This window comes from Stegodyphus dumicola, chromosome 2 (genome assembly GCF_044657685.1).
Source record: "Stegodyphus dumicola isolate Sdum_Otavi_A_Nest chromosome 2, ASM4465768v1".
In the NCBI taxonomy this organism is placed as follows: Eukaryota; Metazoa; Arthropoda; class Arachnida; order Araneae; family Eresidae; genus Stegodyphus; species Stegodyphus dumicola.
Window position 1 is genome coordinate 38,329,899 of NC_140769.1, and position 22,022 is coordinate 38,351,920.

Here is a 22,022-nt window from a genome sequence, read left to right on the forward strand (position 1 = left end):
AGAAAGAAAACTAGAGCTACTGTTTACTCTGTCCCAATAAAAGCCAAATGTGATCTAATTTCCTTCAAACCAATTTCCTACACTCATTCTCATCCCCTGTTTGCAGCTTTCAGTACTGCAAAACTACAACACATTTTCTGAGCAGAAATCACACCTTACTCTTCATCATTATTCCATAATTCCAAAAAAGATAACAGCTTCAATTTCAATATTTTGCAAATCTCATAGACCTAAGAAAATAACAAATGCAAAACACAACATAGGATTGAATGTATAACTGCTCATAATGTGCTTATTAAAAAAAAGGGGAAGGTTAAGGGAACAGGAAAGGAAGACTTTTAATAGCAACTTATCACACAATGGAACCCAAAGAAGTTCCTGGTCACAAATAATACATAAGTACTCTTTACTGTTCAATAAATTCAAATTCCATTTAAATGTGATACAGAGGTATTTCTTTTGTACTTTAGAATTTAGGACAGAGTTAATCTCCACCCATTTTCTCCATGTAAAACAAGAGCTGGATGTTATGTTTGGCCAATCAAATGATAAGACAGCAGAAAAACCAGTTTTACGTAATACATATACTATTTTCAGTTCTCTTTAAACCAAGTTAGTTATTACAAAAAGCATGCATATATTTATTATCACAGTGCAAAAGTCATTAATCTACAAAATCACCGTTTTATGTGAGGGACACATTTTTAAAGGTTTGGCACATACATGAGTTAAAAACTGAATTTTAACTTTTACACTATCCTTATACACTCATCCTATAGCAATGCATTTCCCTTTTTCAATATACATAGAAAGCAACAAAAATGCATGTAACAGTAAAAAATGCATATTCATATTTTTCACATGATCTGGAAAAATTTTCTTTGATCAGTCCATACGATAAGAATTCATTTCATTAGATACATTTTTCTGATTTAAAATTTCTATGATTAATTTCCCAATAAGGCAAAAATTCCATTAGAAGGTTTCATACATGTACATAACACGTGAGAAAAGCAATGATCTCAGTCAGTTAAGAGGGGGAGATAACAAAGCTCATTCAAGTTATCAAAGTCAGCAGTTTACAACAACTTACATATTACAAAACACCATAAGTTTTTTTAATATGTTTTAATAATAAGAAAAAATTTAAATCTTCATTTTTTAAAATTTTCTTTTAAAAAAGTTATATTATAGTGCAAGTGGACTGTGTTATATATATATATCCCATGAATTAGATATAATGTTAAGTAAATTACAGATATTATAAAAATTAAAATAAAAATACATATTATTAGTTAAGCAATTGACTCTTTTTGCCTCACAGAATAATAATAGTGTTACACAATGTAACAAGACTAAAAAAATGGGAAGACCAGGCCATAGTTGTTCTTAATGTTAATCTTATATACCTGCATATGATTTTCCATTTTCTGCATCTTGGTCTGATTCTTCATCCTATGAAAAGAACATAAAAATTAAAATACATGAATACACATTAAATTAAACAAAATTCAGACTAGAAGTGAGTGAAATTTTTAATTAAATTAACGAAAATTGGGGAGAGAGCTGAGTAATCTAGACATACATTTTTGTTTCATTACATGCATTTTTGTTGCTAGACATAGTTAATAAAATTTCTTTTACCATTTACTAACAGCATTTGAAATATTTCTTGATTATAATTCTAGGTTTATAAAAAAATGACTATGCAGCCAACAGACATGAAAATGTAGAAGTTCTGTTCTTTCTGGCTATAGTAATATAAAAATGATTTCAGACAACCTTAGTTTTTTATGACACAGTGAAAAACTTAAAAGAAGTAACAAAAATAAACCAAAGATGAAAGCAAAAGTGTCTCTTAAATGCTGCAATTCTAATTGCAACAACACTTTTTTTGATAATAATAAAATAAAAACTATTCCTCTGGAGCCAAGAAATTAATATACAACATCAGAAATATCTTCTATAAACTACATTAAAATTGTAAATATAGCAATTAGATATACTGAAACAATATTAGTGAGTTATATTAGAAAATTTCATTGTTAAATAATAAACAACAATTATTTTGTACTAAGGTATATAATATATAGCATTAGAGACCTCTTTTATAACTAAAAAAAAGGGAACAAATATTTATAAAATATTATTTATAAAGCATATTATAAATCATAAAAGTTAGATGTGATATATTATTGAATAATAAAATACAGATATAAATTATTAAAAGAGGCACATTTATTCCTTTTAAATTCCATAGTTAGGCAGTACATAGTCTTATTTTGAAAAAGTAAATTAAAGATTTTATGCCACATCTAATGGCAACATCTCTGGGTGATTTGATAAGCCAAGTAGATGTGCCTTATTTACCATGCAAAGTGACAGGGAGGCTCCCGCCCCGGCTTCAATGGCCATACGGAATTAAGTGCCAACCCCGCGCATCTTAACAAACTACCATGTTGCGACCCCACAGAGCAAGAGCAGACAAGGCAGTACCCCTACGGTCCCTGTCAAGCCTTACTCTGTACTTCCATTACGAGAGCCCTCAGGCCTTCTGTGAAGTCTGTTTGTATACCCCCGTGGTTGAGACTGCCTAGGTACAGATCCTAACCAGTACTTCCCAGGCATTCACCCGAGTCAACCCCCGGGGGGTGCCTTATTTACAATGCATGATCACAGCAGACAAATTAAATAGCTTATTGCTCATACAACTCACAGTAGCAAACTATAATTTTTTTAAAAATTCTATTGCCATTCAAAGGCCGATTGACTTATGCTAAAAAGTCATAGTTAAAAAGACAGTTTTTTGATAATTATTAAAATTAATTTTCGAATTATTAAATCAATAAATAAAATTTAGTTTATTAAATGAAGAAAGAATGTTTTTGAAAGGCGATAATTTTAAAATTGGGGTAAGCTGTTGTGCCCTTCCCCAGTTTCCTGTAATGCACATGCACAGGTATAACTTTTCTTGTTCTTAGTGCCTTAATTATATTAGGTTGTTTCGTTTCACTTTAGGTGACTGCTAACTGAGTGGTTAGATTATGAATAAACATAAGATGACTTTAAAAAATATTTAGTGTTTGTTATTTCATAGTTACATTCCAAAACATTGGTTATGTTTCGACGGATCATCTTGGCAATATTTGAACTAAATTTCCTTTCTTCTAACATGCTAACATTAGGAAAATGGCACCGTCAGATATTACTATTCTTATTTGAAGAAGAGGTAATCTGAAAGCAGAAATAATGTGACTAAAAGGCTTTGTAAATAATGATGAACCAAAAGTTGATACTACAGAACTGGAATGTAACCTGGATAATGTTAAAATCATTCCAACTAAACCTGAAAAAATTAAGGTGAATTTCATGGTGTTTCAGAACATGAAGATTGCGAAGATCATTAAATCATCTTCACAGAAATGGAGGTTGACTTCGAACAAGTTGAGGTAAATCTTAAGACATTTTTTAAAGGAACTGGACACTAAGCTCAGCAGCAATTACAGTATTTTTAACAATAATGTTATAGCATCAAATAAACAAAGTTCGGTTGAACTGCCAGATATTTCTTTGCCTAAATTCAATGGAAAATACTATGAATGGATTCTTTTTAAGCCAATAATCAATGACAAGTATTTAACTGATTCACAAAAGCTGTATTATTTGCAGCTGGTTCTTAACAGTAAGGCAAAGGAGATTCAAACCACAGATAATACTACTGAATCTCTATGGAAAACAGTTACAGCCAGATTTGGAAATAAACGGTTAATGGTCAAGAGACATAAAAATCTTGACAGACAGAATGCACAAACATCTGTGTACATTAAAATTAATGGAATTAAAACCTAACCAGTAAACTGAAATAATGTTAATCAACTTAATGCTAAAAAATTTGGATAAAGAGTCAAGATGTCAAATGTATTTAACATCTACAGATCTGCCTGACTGGAGATCTTTCACAGATTATTTAGAAATATGAAGAAAAGGCAAGGAAGTTGGCTTACTAACAAAAATAAAGTTATTCCACTGCATATCAAGAATCAGAATTTTGGTGTGAAATCAGATTGATCCAAGTGAGGGTGTTTTTAAAGACATTCATCCATTGCATAAATGTTCGTTTTTTTTAGAAATGAAAAGTATAGAATGATTCAACGTTGTAAAAAAGCATAAACTGTGTTTAAGCTGTTTAGATATGTTGCACAAACTGAATTCTTGTACTTCTAAATATACCTTCAGTTTTTGTAAGGGCAAATATAATTCGCGTCTGCACTACAATGAGAACAACTGTCATATTAATGAGCCATATTCTTAGGTATCAGAATGTTCACCTACTAATCAACCTCAGGAGCCTGTAGTACTTAAGGTGAAGAAAATTCAAACAGATTCAAAGGAAGTTACAAAATCAGAGAATTTCTTTACTTGAAATGAGTACAAAAATAAAACTGTTCTTTTGGCAACTTCCACAATTTGGGTATGGAGCCCCCAAAATGCATGCTATAGTAAAGGACATTGTTTATTAGACTGTCCTTTACATACTTCTATAAGTTTGCAATCAAGCAAACTTTTAGCAATTCTAATTTTGTAAATAATTTGCAGCTGGGAAGAGAACCAATAAAGATACCTATTAGTGGCTTTATAGAAATGTGACAAATGTTAAATTAAAAACTAGGATGCTTATTACCAATAGAAATTCTTCCTTTTCAACACATGCAAAATTTTAGGTTGTATCTAAAATAACAGATCTTGTAGAGCCATCACATTAAATGTAAAAATTCTTAAAATACTTGAGCATATATACTTAGCAGACCCATATTTTGACAAGCCAAGAAAGATCAACATCATACTGGGTGCTGAGCTCTTTTTCGAATCAATTGAAAGAGCGAAATTACAATCATCCAGATTTTTCTTTTACCTAGATTTAATTTTCAGATTTATCACCAGTGGTTTTACTGAAATTGAAAATCAATCTTTCAGTCCACAAGCTTAGAAGAACACAGAAGAGAAGTTTTGTGAATTGAACTATCAGAAGACGCATAGAAGAAATGAGAATGGACATTTTGTAGTACACATGCTTATTCAAGAAGAAACATTTCAACAATTAAGTGATTCATGAAACATAGCTAACAAAGATCTTAATCAAAAGATTAAAAGGTTAAAGAGAAACCCAAAGCTAAAAAAGCTTTATATGGAGTTAATGAACAAATATGAAAGCTTAAATCACATGGAAAGGGATGAAGAAGAAAATCATCCTCCCATTACTTTCTATCTTCATCATCCTGAAATTTACAAACCCGAAAAATCATCTACGAAACTGCTTACTGCATTTAATGCATCGCCCCTACTACTTAGCTTAAATGTGAATTATATTTTACTATCAAGAACAGTTAAAGAAGAGATTTTTTGATTTAATTATTTGATTTCATAAACATAAAATAGCACTAGTTTCAAACATTAAACAATATTTAGACAGATTTAGTTGATTCATCGCAAAGGGACCTCCTATTTATTTTATGGATAGAGCAAGAACATGATTCACTTAATGTTTTCAGAATGAATATTGTTACGAGCAGTACTAAATTAGATACATTTCTAGCTATAAGAACACTGAAACAATTAGCTTTGGACAAACAGTAGAAATAAGCATTAGCCTCTTTCCAATGTTTTTATAAACGACATAATAACAGGAATTGCTAATATTGAGTCTGCTCTAGAGTTAAAGAATTAACTGATAAAGATGCTTGGAATCTGTGGAACATCTTTACATAAATGAAATTCAATGTCAAGATCATATTAGAACTTCCAGTATCTAAAAAATAGTCACACTTTGATTCCAGTAAATTTATGAAAACTCTTGACATAATTTAGCAACTGCATCAGACACCTTTACTTTTAAAGTTGCTTTCCAACAAAAATCATCTTTTTATTAAAAGAGATGTCCTTCAATCACTGTCCAGCTGCATGATCCTATGTTTCTTCAGAAACTATGATTCTTAAAACTGAACTGGGACAATGAATTACCTGAACCAGATCCATTGAATGGGATCGCTTTGTTTCTTTGTTTTAAGTTAAAGGACCTGGAAAACCTTAAGATATAAAGATATGCTTTGAATTCTACAACCAATAAAAGGCTGTTGTAGGTTTCGCTGATGCTTCAATATCTTCATATAGAGTGGTGGTTTATCTAAAACTCAATCAAGGTAGCCCTTGTTTAGTTAGGGAAAGTAAATCTTGAGAAGCCTCTTTAAAGACTCTATTGGTGTCATGTTTAGAACTGTCAGCATATCTTCTACTTGCTAATCTTGTTAAAAGAGTTATGATGTCCTTAAATTTAGGCATAGAAAAGGTAACACTACATTCAGATTCAACTATATTTTAGCATGGATAAACTCTTTGCCACATAAACTCGAAACCTTTGTTGGAAATCCTGTTGTGAAAATTCAAATGTTATCAAAGAACTTCAAATGGAAACATATCCCATCTGACAGATATCTTGCAAACTTGGTTTCTCGTGGAATCAAACCTAATGGACTTTTATGTTTAGAATTATGGTAAAATGGACCTGCTAATCTTGACATCAGTGGTATATAAAAGACCAATGAGGGCAATAAAGACTAGGAACTTTATGAATGTGAATTGAAAAGATCTCCTGAAATTTCTCTTAGTTTCACTTCTAATGCTGATCCCATCAACCATTTTTTCTTTCTTTAAGTAACAATTTTGTTAAACTAATTCATATTCTTAGTTTTATTTACAGGTTTATTTCCAGTTGTCAACAAGGGAAGAAGTATTAAGTTCTATTACTAGAGATGAATTTATGCATGCCAAACTATCTACTGTAAAGCTAGAACTGTAAAGCTAGTGATGAAAATACAGCACTTAAGATGGGTGGAAGATTAAATAAATCATCTGTTTCTTATGAACAAAAGCACCCAATTCCAATCCAACAATACCGGTAAAACAGTATATAACAGCATGACCTGTTTTAAATTTAAACCCAAAGTAGCTCAACAACTTGCGGCACTACTGCCGAAAGAGAGAGTTTCAGTGAGTTCTTCCTTTGCCATAATTGTAATTGATTTATGTGAACCCTTTTACATAAATTATAACAATCAATGAAGAAATACCTTAAGATATACATTGTCATCTTTCTGTGCTTAGTTGCTGAGCAGTACAACTCAGTTTTGTTACTGATCTAACATCGCAAGCTGTATATGCAACATTTAAGAAATATTTTGCACAACATGGCCTTTGCTTGACTACATACTGAGACAATGTCTGATAAAACGTGGAATATCTAATCTATGTAGTCTGTCTATGCACAACTGAAGTAGAGAAATTGTAATATAATTCACTGCATTAATACTACATATTTCTTCTACTGTGAAATTCAGTTTTTTTAAAGGGGGTTGTTTGGCTGTTGAATTGATATATTGCATTTAATTGTTTAGAATTAATATGTACCTAACTTTGAGTGCCTTAAATAATGTGTAATAGTTTTGAAATTAGTATTTCAACAGTGGGTGGGTTATTGGTTTCACTATCACTGCTTAGCAATAAATCCTGTAATGCACATGTGCAGGTTCAGTTTTTCTTGTTCTTAGTGGTTTGATTATATTATGTTGCTTTCAATGTGTATATTAAGTGTCTTTGAGTAGTCTGCTTTGAATGCAGCTAACTGAGTGGTCAGATTATGAATAAATGCAAGATGAATTAGAAAAATTAGTTTTCATTCTTTCGTAGTTACAGACTAAACTAGAAAGAAAGAAAGAAATGAATACTTACTTTCAATGCTTCTAATATTTCTTGATCAGATTTCTGAGGAACTGTAGCTATACAACACAAGGATATATCAGAATCATATTGAAAATTAAAGAAAGTACACATATAAAAAATATTTAGGTTATAGCATTTAAAACCAGAAATCCTGGGAGCTGGTAATTGTTCAGGGTTGCTAGATTTACTGATTTATGAATGAATTCACAGTAGAAAGGATAGCTGAAAACTGGATTCACCACCATCAAGTACTAATACTATTAAAATATGTTGCCCTCCCATTCCAAAATCATAGGAGTTCTACATGCACGGTTTAGTTGTCATATAATAAAAACTTGCCAGTATTAAAATTTATATTACTATTCAAAAAATGGGTTATAACTAAAAAAACTATTATAATATATATACAAAAAATGTGTAAAACAATGATTCTAAAATTATGTTAAAATAGTTTTAAATAAATCAGGAGCTCTTTCACTTAAAATATCATAGATCTGCAGTCATAAATTTATATTACATATACAGGCAAATTAGAATATGTATTTATCTAAATGAGACTGAGATAGATTTGCACTACAGAATTCAATTTAAACTGTCCTCTGTTAGAAGCAAATGATTTAGAAGTAAGTTCTATTAATGCATAACATGAATACGCAATCATTTTTTTAAGTTCTAATAAAATTTGTTATTAATTACACAGTTGAAAGCTACGAACCATAGAAAGACATGGAATTCTTTCCTTACATAGTATTAAATAGTATTATCTCTTTCTTTAAGTTTCTGACTATCAAATTAAGACGGAAGTTTGTGCTAGCTGACAGTTCTATTTTTCAGTTTCTCCTCATAATTTCAAGATTTATATCTTGCAGATGACTTACATACACTTAAATAGTCTCTTTTGAATAAGTGTATAATTAAGAAGTATATAGTAAAATGATTTAGCACTATTATGCTAAACATAGAAGAATTATAATGAAAAATTAGTTTAAATAAACATGAAATTGCACAAATAAAACAAAAAAATTAGCATAATCAAAAAACAGTTTACCGAACACATCATTTAGATTTATAAAAGTGTTATTATTTACTAAAATGCTCCAATACTTCATTCAGAAGTTAATGCACTTGACTGGAAATACTGGGTGGAGAAGGAAATTCCTTATGATGATACAAAATAGTAAAAATGTATTTATATTTAAAATTAGGTAAATTATATGACATGATAAAGAAATGAAAAGACTCAATTTAATACTATTCAATATAAAGAAGAAAAATACCATTCAGTATAATGAAACTTAATTACAGGGTGACTATTAAAAAAGTCTGCTACAGGTCCATACATTCATGAAGTTTTTTTTACAACCACCAGGAATTATTTGGTATAATGCATTATGAAACTTGATACTATTTAGTATAATGTAAACTCTTAACACATATTTTATAGGCTAATGTTACCTATAAGGTCTACATTTTTTCCTTTTCCAGTATAAAAGTTGGTACTATTCCGTTTTGAGGACCGTAACAAAATTTCAGCGAAAATGTATGCGCAAAAGCACCAAATCTAGCGTATGCACTGATTTCAGATTGCGTAAGTTTATATAGTTCTATATTTCTTAAGACACCATCCAAATACTAGTTTAATTTTTAAATACTTTTTTGATATCCTATGGATTTAACAATTTGGAAATTGCCCATGACGGAAAGTCTGCAATAGAATTTTCGGTAAAGTGCAGAATCACCCACTGCTTGACGTGTCTTTAAGAATTGCACATATTCAGTATTCATGTACACATTGACCTATTTTCACTTAAAAAGTAAAAGAAAATAGACAAAATTCCAATTTTTTTAACACTTGTAAAAAGCGGCAAACAAAACTATGCTTTAGCGATAACTCGGTAGCGAAATAGCGATGCAGGCATCCATTCAGTTATGTTTAGCAATTTTTATATAAATTATAATAATGATCTGAAATAGTTATTTACTCTTATGTCTTATGCTTCCATTCAAGCATGTTTAGCCTTTTTTTTATATAAATTATAATAATAAAAAGTATTATATAAAATTAAACTCTCATTAAAATTAAAACATTAGTTATTTACTATTATACTTCCTTTCTTGCGTTAGGGTTGCCGCAATTATTTTTGGCAGCACTGGCATAAACAATAGTTTGGCGATTTTTTACGGCTCTCAAAACCAAATAGTACCTAAAATTTATATGCACATAGATAGCAGAAATTTACTATAGACATAATTTCTCAAACATATAGAAAGAAAATACTTACATTTTTCTGAAGGAAATTTCAATGTGCATGCAGCAGGCTGTGGAGGAACTGATTCTTTCATATCTGCATGATGTATAGGTGTTAAGTTAGGAGACTGGTCACTTGTATCACTGCCATGAATCTATATTCACAAAGTGGAAACAAATAAGGATGTGGTGTTTAATTAGATGTCATATAATCACATTACACAAATAACATTTTTAAGATAATATGTTATAAAACATAAAAGCACTATTTTGCAATTATTAAAATGTTTTAAAATTGTAATTTTTTTTAGTAGTTATTAAAATCAAACTTCACGCAGCAAATTATAAACTTCATCTACATCTTGCTATAAAATAAAAGTATTAATTAACTAATTAAAATTAATCATTTAAATAAGTTTAAAATAAATTTTATATCTAAACTATTGCAGGGGAAATAGTTTAGATTTAGATTTCCATACAATATTGTCTTTTTTATAAGCATACACAAGACTAAAGATTATATATTAGCAATGCAATCGATATCAAACTGACCAGATCGGGAATATGGCCCCTAGATTAGAAATTTATATAATTTCAAAATCTATGTAAAATGTGTTTAAGTTAGTGAGTAACACTTATAGAACACATTAAATATATTGGAAGTTATTGAATGTTTGCTAATAGCAGGAAAAGTAAATGAAGGAGCACAAAACTGTCTACAAAAGGATGTTCAAAGGAAATTAATGGAGAATAACTAGTAATTATATATCATTTTGCTATTAAAAAAACATTAATTTTGATCATATAACAAATCTGAATCCAGTAGAATTCACAAACACTTTTGGATTATTATGGATAATATAAATGAGTTGTTTAAATGATTTTTATTTTAAATTTTGCTTTTTAATAGTTTTAAAAAATTTGCTTAAAATACTAAAATAATTCATAGGCACAATGTTTCCAGTACACTAAATGCATTAACTATACCTTTATAGCTAATAAATGCACAGGTAATAAATAATAGCTAATAAATGTTACAAACCACATACATATGTTCTGAATGTATAGAAGTTCTAAAAGTGGTTAGTAATTGAAAATTGTTTAAATTCATTTGAAAACTTTCAAAGAAATGACTAAAGCAATTCAAAATCAGTAATTTCAAAGCCATTACAAAGGTAACAGAGTTAAATTTATACTCAAAATCAATCATTTAAGTGTTGTGAATTATTCAGTATCAGAATTGTTACGAATACATGAGAAGGAAATATAAACAAATAACTTCTCAATCACTGAACTGAAAACACTTTTTAGTTGCAACTATAATAAATTCTATGGAGGTGACTACATTTGAAAATGATCTGAAATATTTTTCAATATTTCTGATAATATTTAAAACACACATGCACATTGAACATCACTTTTCTAAGATAGCCAACTGCAGAGAAGAAAGAAATTACCTACCAAGGGATGTTGCTTTAAAAAGATTCCCTGTGGTTTAGAAATAATACTTAAAAATCTTTCTTTTCAATAACAATCAAGGTTATGATAAAACAGCAAAAAATTTTTACTTTCATTAAGGGAACAAAATTCACTAAGAGGTTATACCAGATGATCATTAACAGAATTAAAATCTCTAACAAAAATGCTAACTATGTTAATGCATTCCATAAAGCTTTTTAGGATTATTTTACAGAAATGCAAACAGATGGCCAATTAATTTTTATTCAGTAGTAAGTAAATACCTGTCAGAGCCAGTTCAGGTGAAAAACAAATGCAGCTAATTATCTTAATGTGCTTAGAATGACTGAGGAAGATCTTGCTCTATTAGCTAGTGGCATATATAATCACAGGCTAGTTTCAAAAATATATATATAGTACAAAGTCTGTAATCCGGACCTCAAAGCTACAAACTTTATGCGCATGCGCATAATGCTTTTATGCATGTGCGTTTAATGTATAATGATATAAGCTAGGCAAAAATTATCTAAGGCATTTTAGCTAATGTTGCAGATTGCGCTGTTCCTTAATCTTCTAATTGGATCCGGCTTATTATTTTTTGCAGACTGTTAGAACAATTTTATAAAAATTAAGCTTGAACTTTCGATTATGTCAAAAAGAGTTTACAATTCTGGAGCTGCCAAAGGATCTACAAAACGAAAGCATGTTTCGATGTCCATAACAAAAAGTGGAATTGCTGCAAAAAATGGATAAAGGCCTATCCGTCTCAAAATTATGCGAGAAGTATGGCATTGGAAAGTCCACTATATATGACACAAGAAAAAGGAACTTTTTGAATTTTTTGTGAAAGCATCTTAAACAACTTACATTGAAAGAAATGTTTAATAAAGTAAACAAATAAATATTAAGCTTTTTTTTTGTGAATTTTGATACCTTTTAGATCATAATTGTTCTTTTTTTCATAAATTACGATTTCATATTTTTAATTCTATAATTTCTGCATGCCATCTTACCAGATTTAAGCTGATGATCTATAATCCGGAATAGCCGAAGTCCCAATGAGTCCGGATTATGGACTTTGTACAACAGAATTGTACAAAGAAAGATACAACAGAATTTTTTCAAAATATTTTACAATATAAATTTATACCAGTTCTGGAAATGTAATTGCATAAGCTCTTAGAAAAGAAACTTTGAAAATGTTTTGTTTCTTTATCAAATTGACAAATTAGGCTTAAAAATAATTTTTGTTTTGTTTTCATTAATTTTAAAATATTTTAAAATAATAAAATTTCAATTGAAGCCTTAAAACTGAAAAAGATGGAATTTTCCTTTTCTATGCCTATATAATTTGCTAATTTGGGGATAATTGGATAATTATTTAGCATTTAAAGTGGATATGCTGGATAGCAGATATTTCCCATATATACATTACATTTACTTTATATATTTCTGCATGGTGTGCATAAATCAGGTTTTATACACATGTAAGTTTTGTAGCTCCTCAGATAAGAAAATAAAACATCGAATATTAAATTACTTAATATTAAATAGATATTTTAAGTTAAAAAAGCATATTTTCCATGACAGTATGGTTTAGAGTAAAGATACTATTTCAATTAGAAGCTGAGAATAAATTGCACTTCATATGGTATTAGTTATATATTAAAGAGCAAATTTAACTGAATGAAGGAATCTCAGAAATCTAACCTATCTAGATTTTTGAGATTTCAATCTAATCTTTTATAATTTTTAAATTTAGGAGATGAGAATTCAGTTTATTATAATTTAAAGAAAACACTTATGATCTGAATTTTTTTTTTTTTTAAATCTGCCACCTGTTTTATAAATTTTGCATGGGAGAGTTGTTATTTACTCTTGTTTAACACAGTCTCTCTTTCTTTAATTTAAACTTCTAAATTCAAACAGAGTTGGTTTGCATATTATATCCATTAAGAAAAGAATGAAATCATCAATTCATGTAAAAGCCATCATTAACAATTTCATAGAAACTATTAACTACCCAGAGTAGAAATTTTTTCAAAGTGAAAAATGAAGAAAAAGGTAATAGGGAGGAGAGGAAGGGAAATTGAATTAGTAACAGCTTTATCTTACCTTTTAATGCTTAAATGAACATTGGTAGACACATATCAAATAAAAAAATCTGTATTTTAGTTCATAGCAAATAAAGTAATATTTAAATTTTAAATACTAACCAATAATAAAAATTTAAAGAAATAATATTTATAATATGACCAAGTTTAAAAATTTGATATCACTAAAAGAATTAACAGTACTTACAGTTTTAGCAACCGGAGTTGAAGTTTGTTTAGGTGGAACATGTGATCGTGGTTTTGGCACAGGTGTAGCTGAATTAGTTTCTGAAAATTTGGGAGAGGGAACTTCAGCATCTGAGCTAGATGCAGAATTTTCTGACACCGTATAAGACTTGCACTACAAAATTAAATAAGTGTTATAATACAACATAATACAAAGGTTAATGCAGATTATAAAAGATATATTACGATGAAAAGTATTTTAACAGCTCAAAAAGTAACCCAAACAACATTTTTACGAACTAACAGCAAAACTATTTAATTGCAAGTTCAATTCAATGTATGAAGTTTTATAAACAAAACAGAAACAGAAAATATAAATAACTGAAACAAAAAGCAAAACTTTCATCAAAAACAACTTAAGGTTATTATTTAAATTATTATTTCAATTAGTAATAGGTGGAATAAGTGATTTCTTCAACTGCGTTGGCAGAATATGAGAAGATTTGATAGCACTTTTAACTTTCATGAGGTCCGAAGTGAGTCCACGGACAGATCGTTGTTATGGACAAACACACACATATATTACTGGAGTCTCTAAACTGATAAATGAAGGCCTATACTGCTCAATACCTAAAGATCCTTCAACTTCGGACCTCATGAAAGTTAAAAGTGCTATCAAATCTTCTCATATTCTGCCAACGCTGTTGAAGAAATCACTTATTCCACCTATTACTAATTGCGCTAGGCTTTATGCCCTTCCAAAAGTCCACAAAACCGGTATTCCTTTTCGACCAATTGTTTCCAACATAGGTACTGCTTCATATCCTTTGGCCAAATATTTAGTTTCCAGATTTTCTCCTTTACTTGCTAACAATATTCACACTGTAAAAAATTCTGTTGAAGTCATTGATAAACTTAAAAATATTTCTCCACTTCGTTCCATTATGGTTTCATTTGATGTCAAATCACTGTTTACTAATGTTCTGGTCGAAGGAGCACTAAATTGTCTTGAAACTAGGCTTCGGGAATTTCACTTCATACATACTGAAATTAATGAGTTGGTTTCGCTTACTAAAGTCTCTCTGAGTCAAACCCACTTTGTTTACCAAAATGCATATTTTCGTCAAGTTGAAGGATTAGCTATGGGTAATCCTCTCAGTCCGGTACTTGCTGACATTTATATGCACTACTTTGAGATGAAATTATTTGATAAACTATCTTTTTGTCTTTGGATTCGGTATGTAGAAGACACTTTCATGCTTTTTGACGGTTATAAAGAGGATTTATCCGAGATTCTATCTATTATGAATTCAACTGATCCAGCCATCCAATTCACTCTTGAAATTGAATCCAAAAATTCCCTCCCCTTCCTTGATATTCTTATAATCGGCAATGAAACTGATTTTAGCACTACTGTGTACCGTAAACCTTTTGCAGTTTGTTTACCACCCCATGCCAAGCCACCCTGTTAAGCAAAAAATGGCTTCTTTTTACTATTATGTATTCCGCGCGCTTAAAGTTTGTTCCTCTGAATCTTTGCTTACTAATGAACTTAATTATTTGAGAACAGTTGCGATTGACTGTGGATTTTTTCCCGTGATTATTGATAAAGTCGCTAAAAAATTTTCAGATTCCCATCAAAGAAGACATTCCACTGTTAGAAATAATATTAATGACTTTGTCTTGCTTCCATTTTATCCTTCTGTTAGCTATAAAATTGCACGGATTATCCAGAAATTCAATTTACAAGTCGGTTTCTCCCCTATTAATAAAATTCACCCTTCGATTCTAAAAGATTGCATTTCTGTCTTGAATTCTTGGGGAATTTATAGTATATCGTGTCAGTGTGGTTTAAGATATATTGGCCAAACAAAAAGAGCATTGAAGTTTCACATCAAGGAACATGAATCTTATGGCAGAAAAGGCGAAATTAACAAGTCTTCAATAGCGTATCATAGTTGGACATTTAACCATATTTTTGACTTTTGGTCTGCAAAAATTATCCAAAAGGCTTCTTCCATAGGTGAATTGGATTTTCTTGAGGCTTTTCATATTTACAAAGATTTAGCATGTTTAGTTAATGATTTTAAGTCCAATCCAGTCCTTCCTAATGCCTTTAAAATTCTACTATCTTAATTCAGTTACTATTTTTGTCGATAGATGGCGTTATCTCCTCGCGTTTGGTACTACCAGAGGGTATAAAAATCCGTTCAGTGGTTGCTTTCCATTATTCGAAGTTTAGATTTTGAGCGTGAAGGTGCAGTTGCCCCTCGCTCCCTATTTTTAACTTCGCCATTTTTCTTGTCCTTTGTGTTACTGTTTGATCAGATATCCTGGCTCAGTAAAAGTAGGCGGCCAGTGTAACTCTGTTAAAAAATCCGGTTATAACCATGTGCTGTGCTGATAAGGACCATGTGTTTCTGAGACTACTTCCCCTTTATTTTTCTTCTTTCTAGGTATTTCTTTCTCCTGATGAGGAGGGACCTTTAGCTGCCCTCGAAATCGATTGAGTGTTTCAATATACTTACGCTAAATACAAGGTTGTTTTTATGATTTTGAATCCCACCATTTATTTATATTAGAAATAGGAACAAATTATAACCCATAAACTCATTCAAAAGATAACCATATTTGTCAACAAATCGCCAAAAATTTTACTCCAAAATGTGTTAATTCACACTCAAAATGGCAGTCGTAAAAACATACAGAAATTTCAGATGGTTAAATTAAGGACCTTGTGACATTTTTGGCCGAAATTAAGGACTTTTAAGGACCAAAAATGGATTCCAAAAAGCTTAAGGACGAACCCTGATTCAATTGTCTTTAATTAACATAAATAATTATAGCATTGGGCATTGGTTGCAACATTAATTTAGTGAGCATATTTTTTCTCATTATCTTTTCATTTTGATGACCAGTGTAAATTTATATTAAAATATGGAACTACAGTTAAAGTAACATCAGATAATGGAAAGCAATCCATTAGTCATACTTTCAAAGATGTACATTCAGGTCTTGGCATACAACATTTTAAAATGGTTCCTTATTGGCCATACTTGAATATTGTAGAAGAGATGATTAAAAACATAGTTAAAATTATCGACAGCTATGTAAAAAACTACCACCATCAATGATGACTATGATGACTGTGGCAATGAATTCTTATTTGACTTGAGGACAGCTAAACATGACATTACCAGGAAGACTCCAGCTAAATAATTTCTGGGCAAAAAGTTAATTATGCCCCTATATAAACTTTTCTGGTTCAAAAGAGTTTGGTGGAATTTAAGATGAAAGACATCAGACATTAGTAGATGAGAAAATTAAAACTTTGGATATAGCTATTGCAAAACAAAAGTTTCATTTTGAAAAGAAAAGGCAGGAAGTTGATTTTAAGGTGTGAGATAATGTCTTGAAAACTAAACATCTTCTTCTGTGTGCACCAGAAGGAAAGGAATGAGGAAATTTTGTAATATGTTTGAAGGGCCATTTTCGATTAAGCAAATAAGGGAAACAGTAGTATCATAAAATTAGCAAAGCCACAACTTTGTATTTAGCATAGATTTAGTCAAGAACTCAATCGATTTTCAGAGCAAACAAGTAGAGGCAAAGAAATCTGCAACACTAAAAAGCAGTAGGCATAATGGTTGTATTTATATCTTACATTAGCAAGGCGGATGAGAAGTGAGTGCCATATGCCAGGAAAAATAATAAAAAAATGAAAAATTAAATTTTAAAAAAGTTTCAAGAAAATCCAATTCCCCAAAGGAAAAAAACTTTTTGGATAATTTTTGCAAACCTAAAAGGTAGAAATTATGATTAAATTTCCAACTATGATTAGCTATTGAAGATTTTAAAATTTCACTTTTTTGGACATAAGATTCATATCCCTTGATACAAAGCTTTGACACTCAAAGTATCACAACCACACTCACAAAATCTGTTATAAATTCCCCCAAAATTAAATTCAGAAATGGAATCTTTAAGAACAGAACCAGAAATTTTACTGACAGATGAGAAAATGGCTTGAAATTTCAACTTCTGGAAAATCTGAGGAATTTTCTAGTTGACAGAAAGATGAAATAGTAGCACAACAAGGTTATTACTGTTATTTGTAACAGGGGATGTTCTTTGATGTCAGACAGAAAATTTTTTAAAGGTTTTATAAATGACCAAGGCAGAAAATCCTCGGTCAATGGCAACTGATCTCAAATAATTGAGTCCGTTAGCAAGCAGATGTTTTGAGCAACAATCTTAGAAAGCACAAAAGACATAATCTTAAAGAGAAGCCATTTTTTTGCTTTGCTGGGTGACAAGATTTAGCATGGGGTGGTAAACAAACAGAAAAGTATTTACAGCTTGCAAAAAGTTGAGTTGAAATCAGATTCATAGCATATTTATAAGAATATCAAAGAAGTAAAGGGTACTGTCAAAATCAGTTTCAAAAGTGAACTAGATGGCTGGATCAACCGAATTAATAAGATAAAATCTAGAATAAATCTTCTTTATTATGATCAGTACGACTTATATAATATGTGCAGCATTAAAAAATTGAATTAATAGATTAGCCTTATCAAAAAATTAAAAAGAGGTTTACTGTGATTATATTATTGGAAAAGTGTACATAAATATGACATAAAAGAATGGAATTAATCTTCTTTATTATGATCAATACCATTTATATAATATGCACTGCATTAAAAAACTGAATTAATAAATTAACTGTTATTTAAAAATCCCGATGTTAACAAAAAATAAAAAAGAAGTTTGCTATGATTATTACTACTTGAAAAAATGCATATAAATATGAAATAAAAGAAAAAAAATTATAGAAAAATACTACAAATAAAAAAATTAAAAATATACTTTTTCAAAAATTTCAAAATATTTTATTAATTTTTTTTCAGTTCTGGAAAAGATATGATAATGATACAACTATTCACATTATTTTCCATAACACTGAGCCTTTACAAAATATATATTCAACAGAAATACCTCAGAAACTTTAGTTGGCAAAGTTGTTTCACAAACTGCAGGAACATATTCATATTGCCAATATATTAAAACTTCTAGTGAGCCATATCCAGTTTCTTTACCCTAAATATACAAATATATTATGCAAAAATTTATATACATTATGAATATTATATACTAAAATATGCATACAAACAGCATAAAAAATAAACAAGATTTATATACATAATATTAATTATTTTCTTACATTTTAAGCATTTTATAAAATGGATATTAGGAAATATATTTTAATATTAAAAATACAGCTTGGGACAACTTCACAAGTAAATATATAACGAACTATTTTTTTAAAAAGAAAGACTTTTTTTTTTTTTTTTTTTTTTCTTCAAATCTGTTGCAATTACTTTGCAATCTGTAAACATAAACAATGAAAAAAATACTAGCAATAAAAGTATATATAAAATATATTCCTATTAATTTGACTTTAATATTGAAAAAAAATACGACAGCTATTCCACAAATATTGTACAAATAATATCTGTACAATATTTGCACAATATATATACAGATAATATCTTTTTTAAATATCTGTACAAAGAACTTGTACAAATATTTAAAAAAGAAATGCAACAAACTTGTTTGTAGGTACAAATATATATTAGTCTTCAAAATTAATTTAGCATATTATTAATAGAATTTAAGAATATTAATTATTACATTAATTCCTATGGGTAAAACAGTTTTTGGTTTCAAACCTTTCAGATGAAGGGTCTGCAGGAATATATATATATATTGTTAATGAATGGCGGATTGATTTATTCCCCTTGATAAGTCCATTAATCTGTGATCAATGACATTAGCTACTTTTTCTATACTTAAAATTTTTACTTTTGATTTTGGTACTTTTGTGATTAAAGATTTTTCTTTGCAGATTTTTATGTTTTAAAGCAAAGGAGGTCTAGAAAATACTAATTTCAAATTCTAATTAAAATACTGACTAAATTTTTTTCTTTTCCTAATTCATGGTTTTAAACTGAATTTTTGTTCGTTGGAGATGGTATATGAAAGGTTTTCTTATTATAAATTATTATAAACTATTGTTATATATATGTGTGTAAAGACAATCACTAACGAAAATTTGCCAATAAACCTTTAAATTTCTGATTTAAAATATAAATACAAGCCCCTTCGGATCTGCACTGATGCCTACAGTATTCCGCATTGTGAAAACTTTTGTCCAGATCTCAAACAAAGGATACAAGCCTTTAAATACTCCAGCTACTTTCTACTTACTACACTCTTTTGCTACTTCACCTTCCTGGCAATGTGCTGCTTAACCTTTTATAAACATTTTTCGTTATTTAAAATGTAATTGTGTATATAAAATTGTGGAGTGCATTTAGCAACCCATAATTTATAAATGCATATTTATATACTCATACTTATATATGCATAGTTATATTTTTATCTATATATCTATATCTCTTTCTCTATACATATATATATACACACACACATATATATATTGTTGCGTTTCTTCTGGTTTGTGGATTTGGAGTGATTAACGTCAACACTTAAGGAAGAATGAAAACACAATTTATTAGCCAGTATTACACAGGACAACTCCAAAAACACGTTTCCAGTCGTTGAAAAACTATGAAAAACATGCTGAAACAATCAACAGCACAGCCTTCAGGCTATAATAATGAAGACAGCTTCATGGCAAAGCACTAGAGTTCAGCTCCTGAATCAGTTTGGTCATTCTCAGAACTCAACGTACTCTTGAGACTCTCCATACTACAACTTGCAATGCAATGAACAATGCATATTCTTGATGCACCAACTCACGATACACTGATAACACACCCGATGGCCAACTCGACACTAGACTGTTACTCTGCATACAGGCAGGACTTATGTAGCTTTTGGCCTGAACTTTGAGAACATTCTTAGAAGGTAAGAATTTGTTCTAGAACGTTCTCCATCGTGTATGGCAGGGTTCGGCAAACTTTATGTCAGTAAGAGCAGCATGTTTGAATTCAGGAATGTTCAAGAGCCGCATCTAGATTTTCTAAAAGCCACAAGTTCATAGTTACATCATTATAGAAGTAATGGAGGAGGTTTTAAATAGAAAGAAATCCCTAATAACTTTGTAAAATGAGTATAAACTAATTAATTACTTCCTTTTGGAAGCTGAATAGTTTTAGTTTACCATATTTCATACATATATTTTATATGCATGAGCCACACAAACTGCCTGTAAGAGCTGTTTCAGGCTTGCGACCTGCACTTTGGCCACCCCTGGTCTATTGCATAATGCCAATTTTGTTGCCAAACAGGTGATTTCATGCCAAATCTGGCAACCCTGCCTTCCCTTGCCGATTTCTGGCAACCCTATACCGGCCTTGTGGCAAACCTATCTTACTTAAACCTATCTATCACACACAGTAACACTGCCCCCTCCCAAGGACTCCACAAACCAGGCAGTACCAATCCTTGGGCAGAAGCCAAATTCGATGCAAACAAATGATAATAAAACAAGCAAATAAGATAAATAAAGGAACAAATATTCACAAGTTATAAACACATAACATTTTTAAATTTTACCGCAGCTAGGCATTTCATAACAATATTATTATTACACATATTTATATACTGCAATATAATACACTAATATTATGTGCAATATTAGTATATTATATATGCAATATTATGTATTATGTATCATTATACAGTACAAAGTCCAATATTTGGAATAATCTAAAATTCGGATATCAAAACCACCAACTTTTTTTTTAAATGCTTTACCCATGTGCATTTGATTTTTCCCTCTGTCAATAAAACATGTGGAAAATCCCAATTCTTCAGCACTAACTAGATAACTCGTCATTGAAGAAACAATAATTTAGTATAAATTTGTGTAATCAATAATTTGGTTCCATAGCTGCATATCTGCTTGGCATACATCTCAAACCGAAACATTACACATAGAAACATTGTTGATTTTACACCTATTAATATTTTATATTTCTGACACCAATCTGGCAGTTCATTATTTACTATATTTTGCTTTCATCACAGCATGTTTATCAACATATGACAACTTGAGTAATGACTCATGCAATGATGCCCAAACATTTATTTATTTTTTTTTAAATATAATTGCACTAAGGAGTATGGTAACCTTTTATGCTGACATTATTACACTTGGCAATGATAACAGGTTTAAAATAAAGGGCACTAAGAAATATTGACAAGGAAAAATTTAACAAAAATTTCCTTCCATATGC

General features: G+C 29.9%; 1 protein-coding gene across 1 annotated transcript in view; it reads right to left on the reverse strand.

Moving 5' to 3' along the window:
* Positions 1-22,022, reverse strand: part of LOC118185718 (protein fantom-like) — a 137,870-nt gene that overhangs the window by 19,911 nt on the left and 95,937 nt on the right. Inside the window, exons 27-31 of the mRNA XM_085810604.1 lie at positions 18,754-18,855; positions 13,781-13,933; positions 10,056-10,176; positions 7,783-7,829; positions 1,410-1,455 (exon numbers count right to left, since the gene is read on the reverse strand). Coding sequence (XP_085666730.1) covers positions 1,410-1,455; positions 7,783-7,829; positions 10,056-10,176; positions 13,781-13,933; positions 18,754-18,855 — 469 coding nt within the window. The remainder of the gene's footprint in view (positions 1-1,409; positions 1,456-7,782; positions 7,830-10,055; positions 10,177-13,780; positions 13,934-18,753; positions 18,856-22,022) is intronic.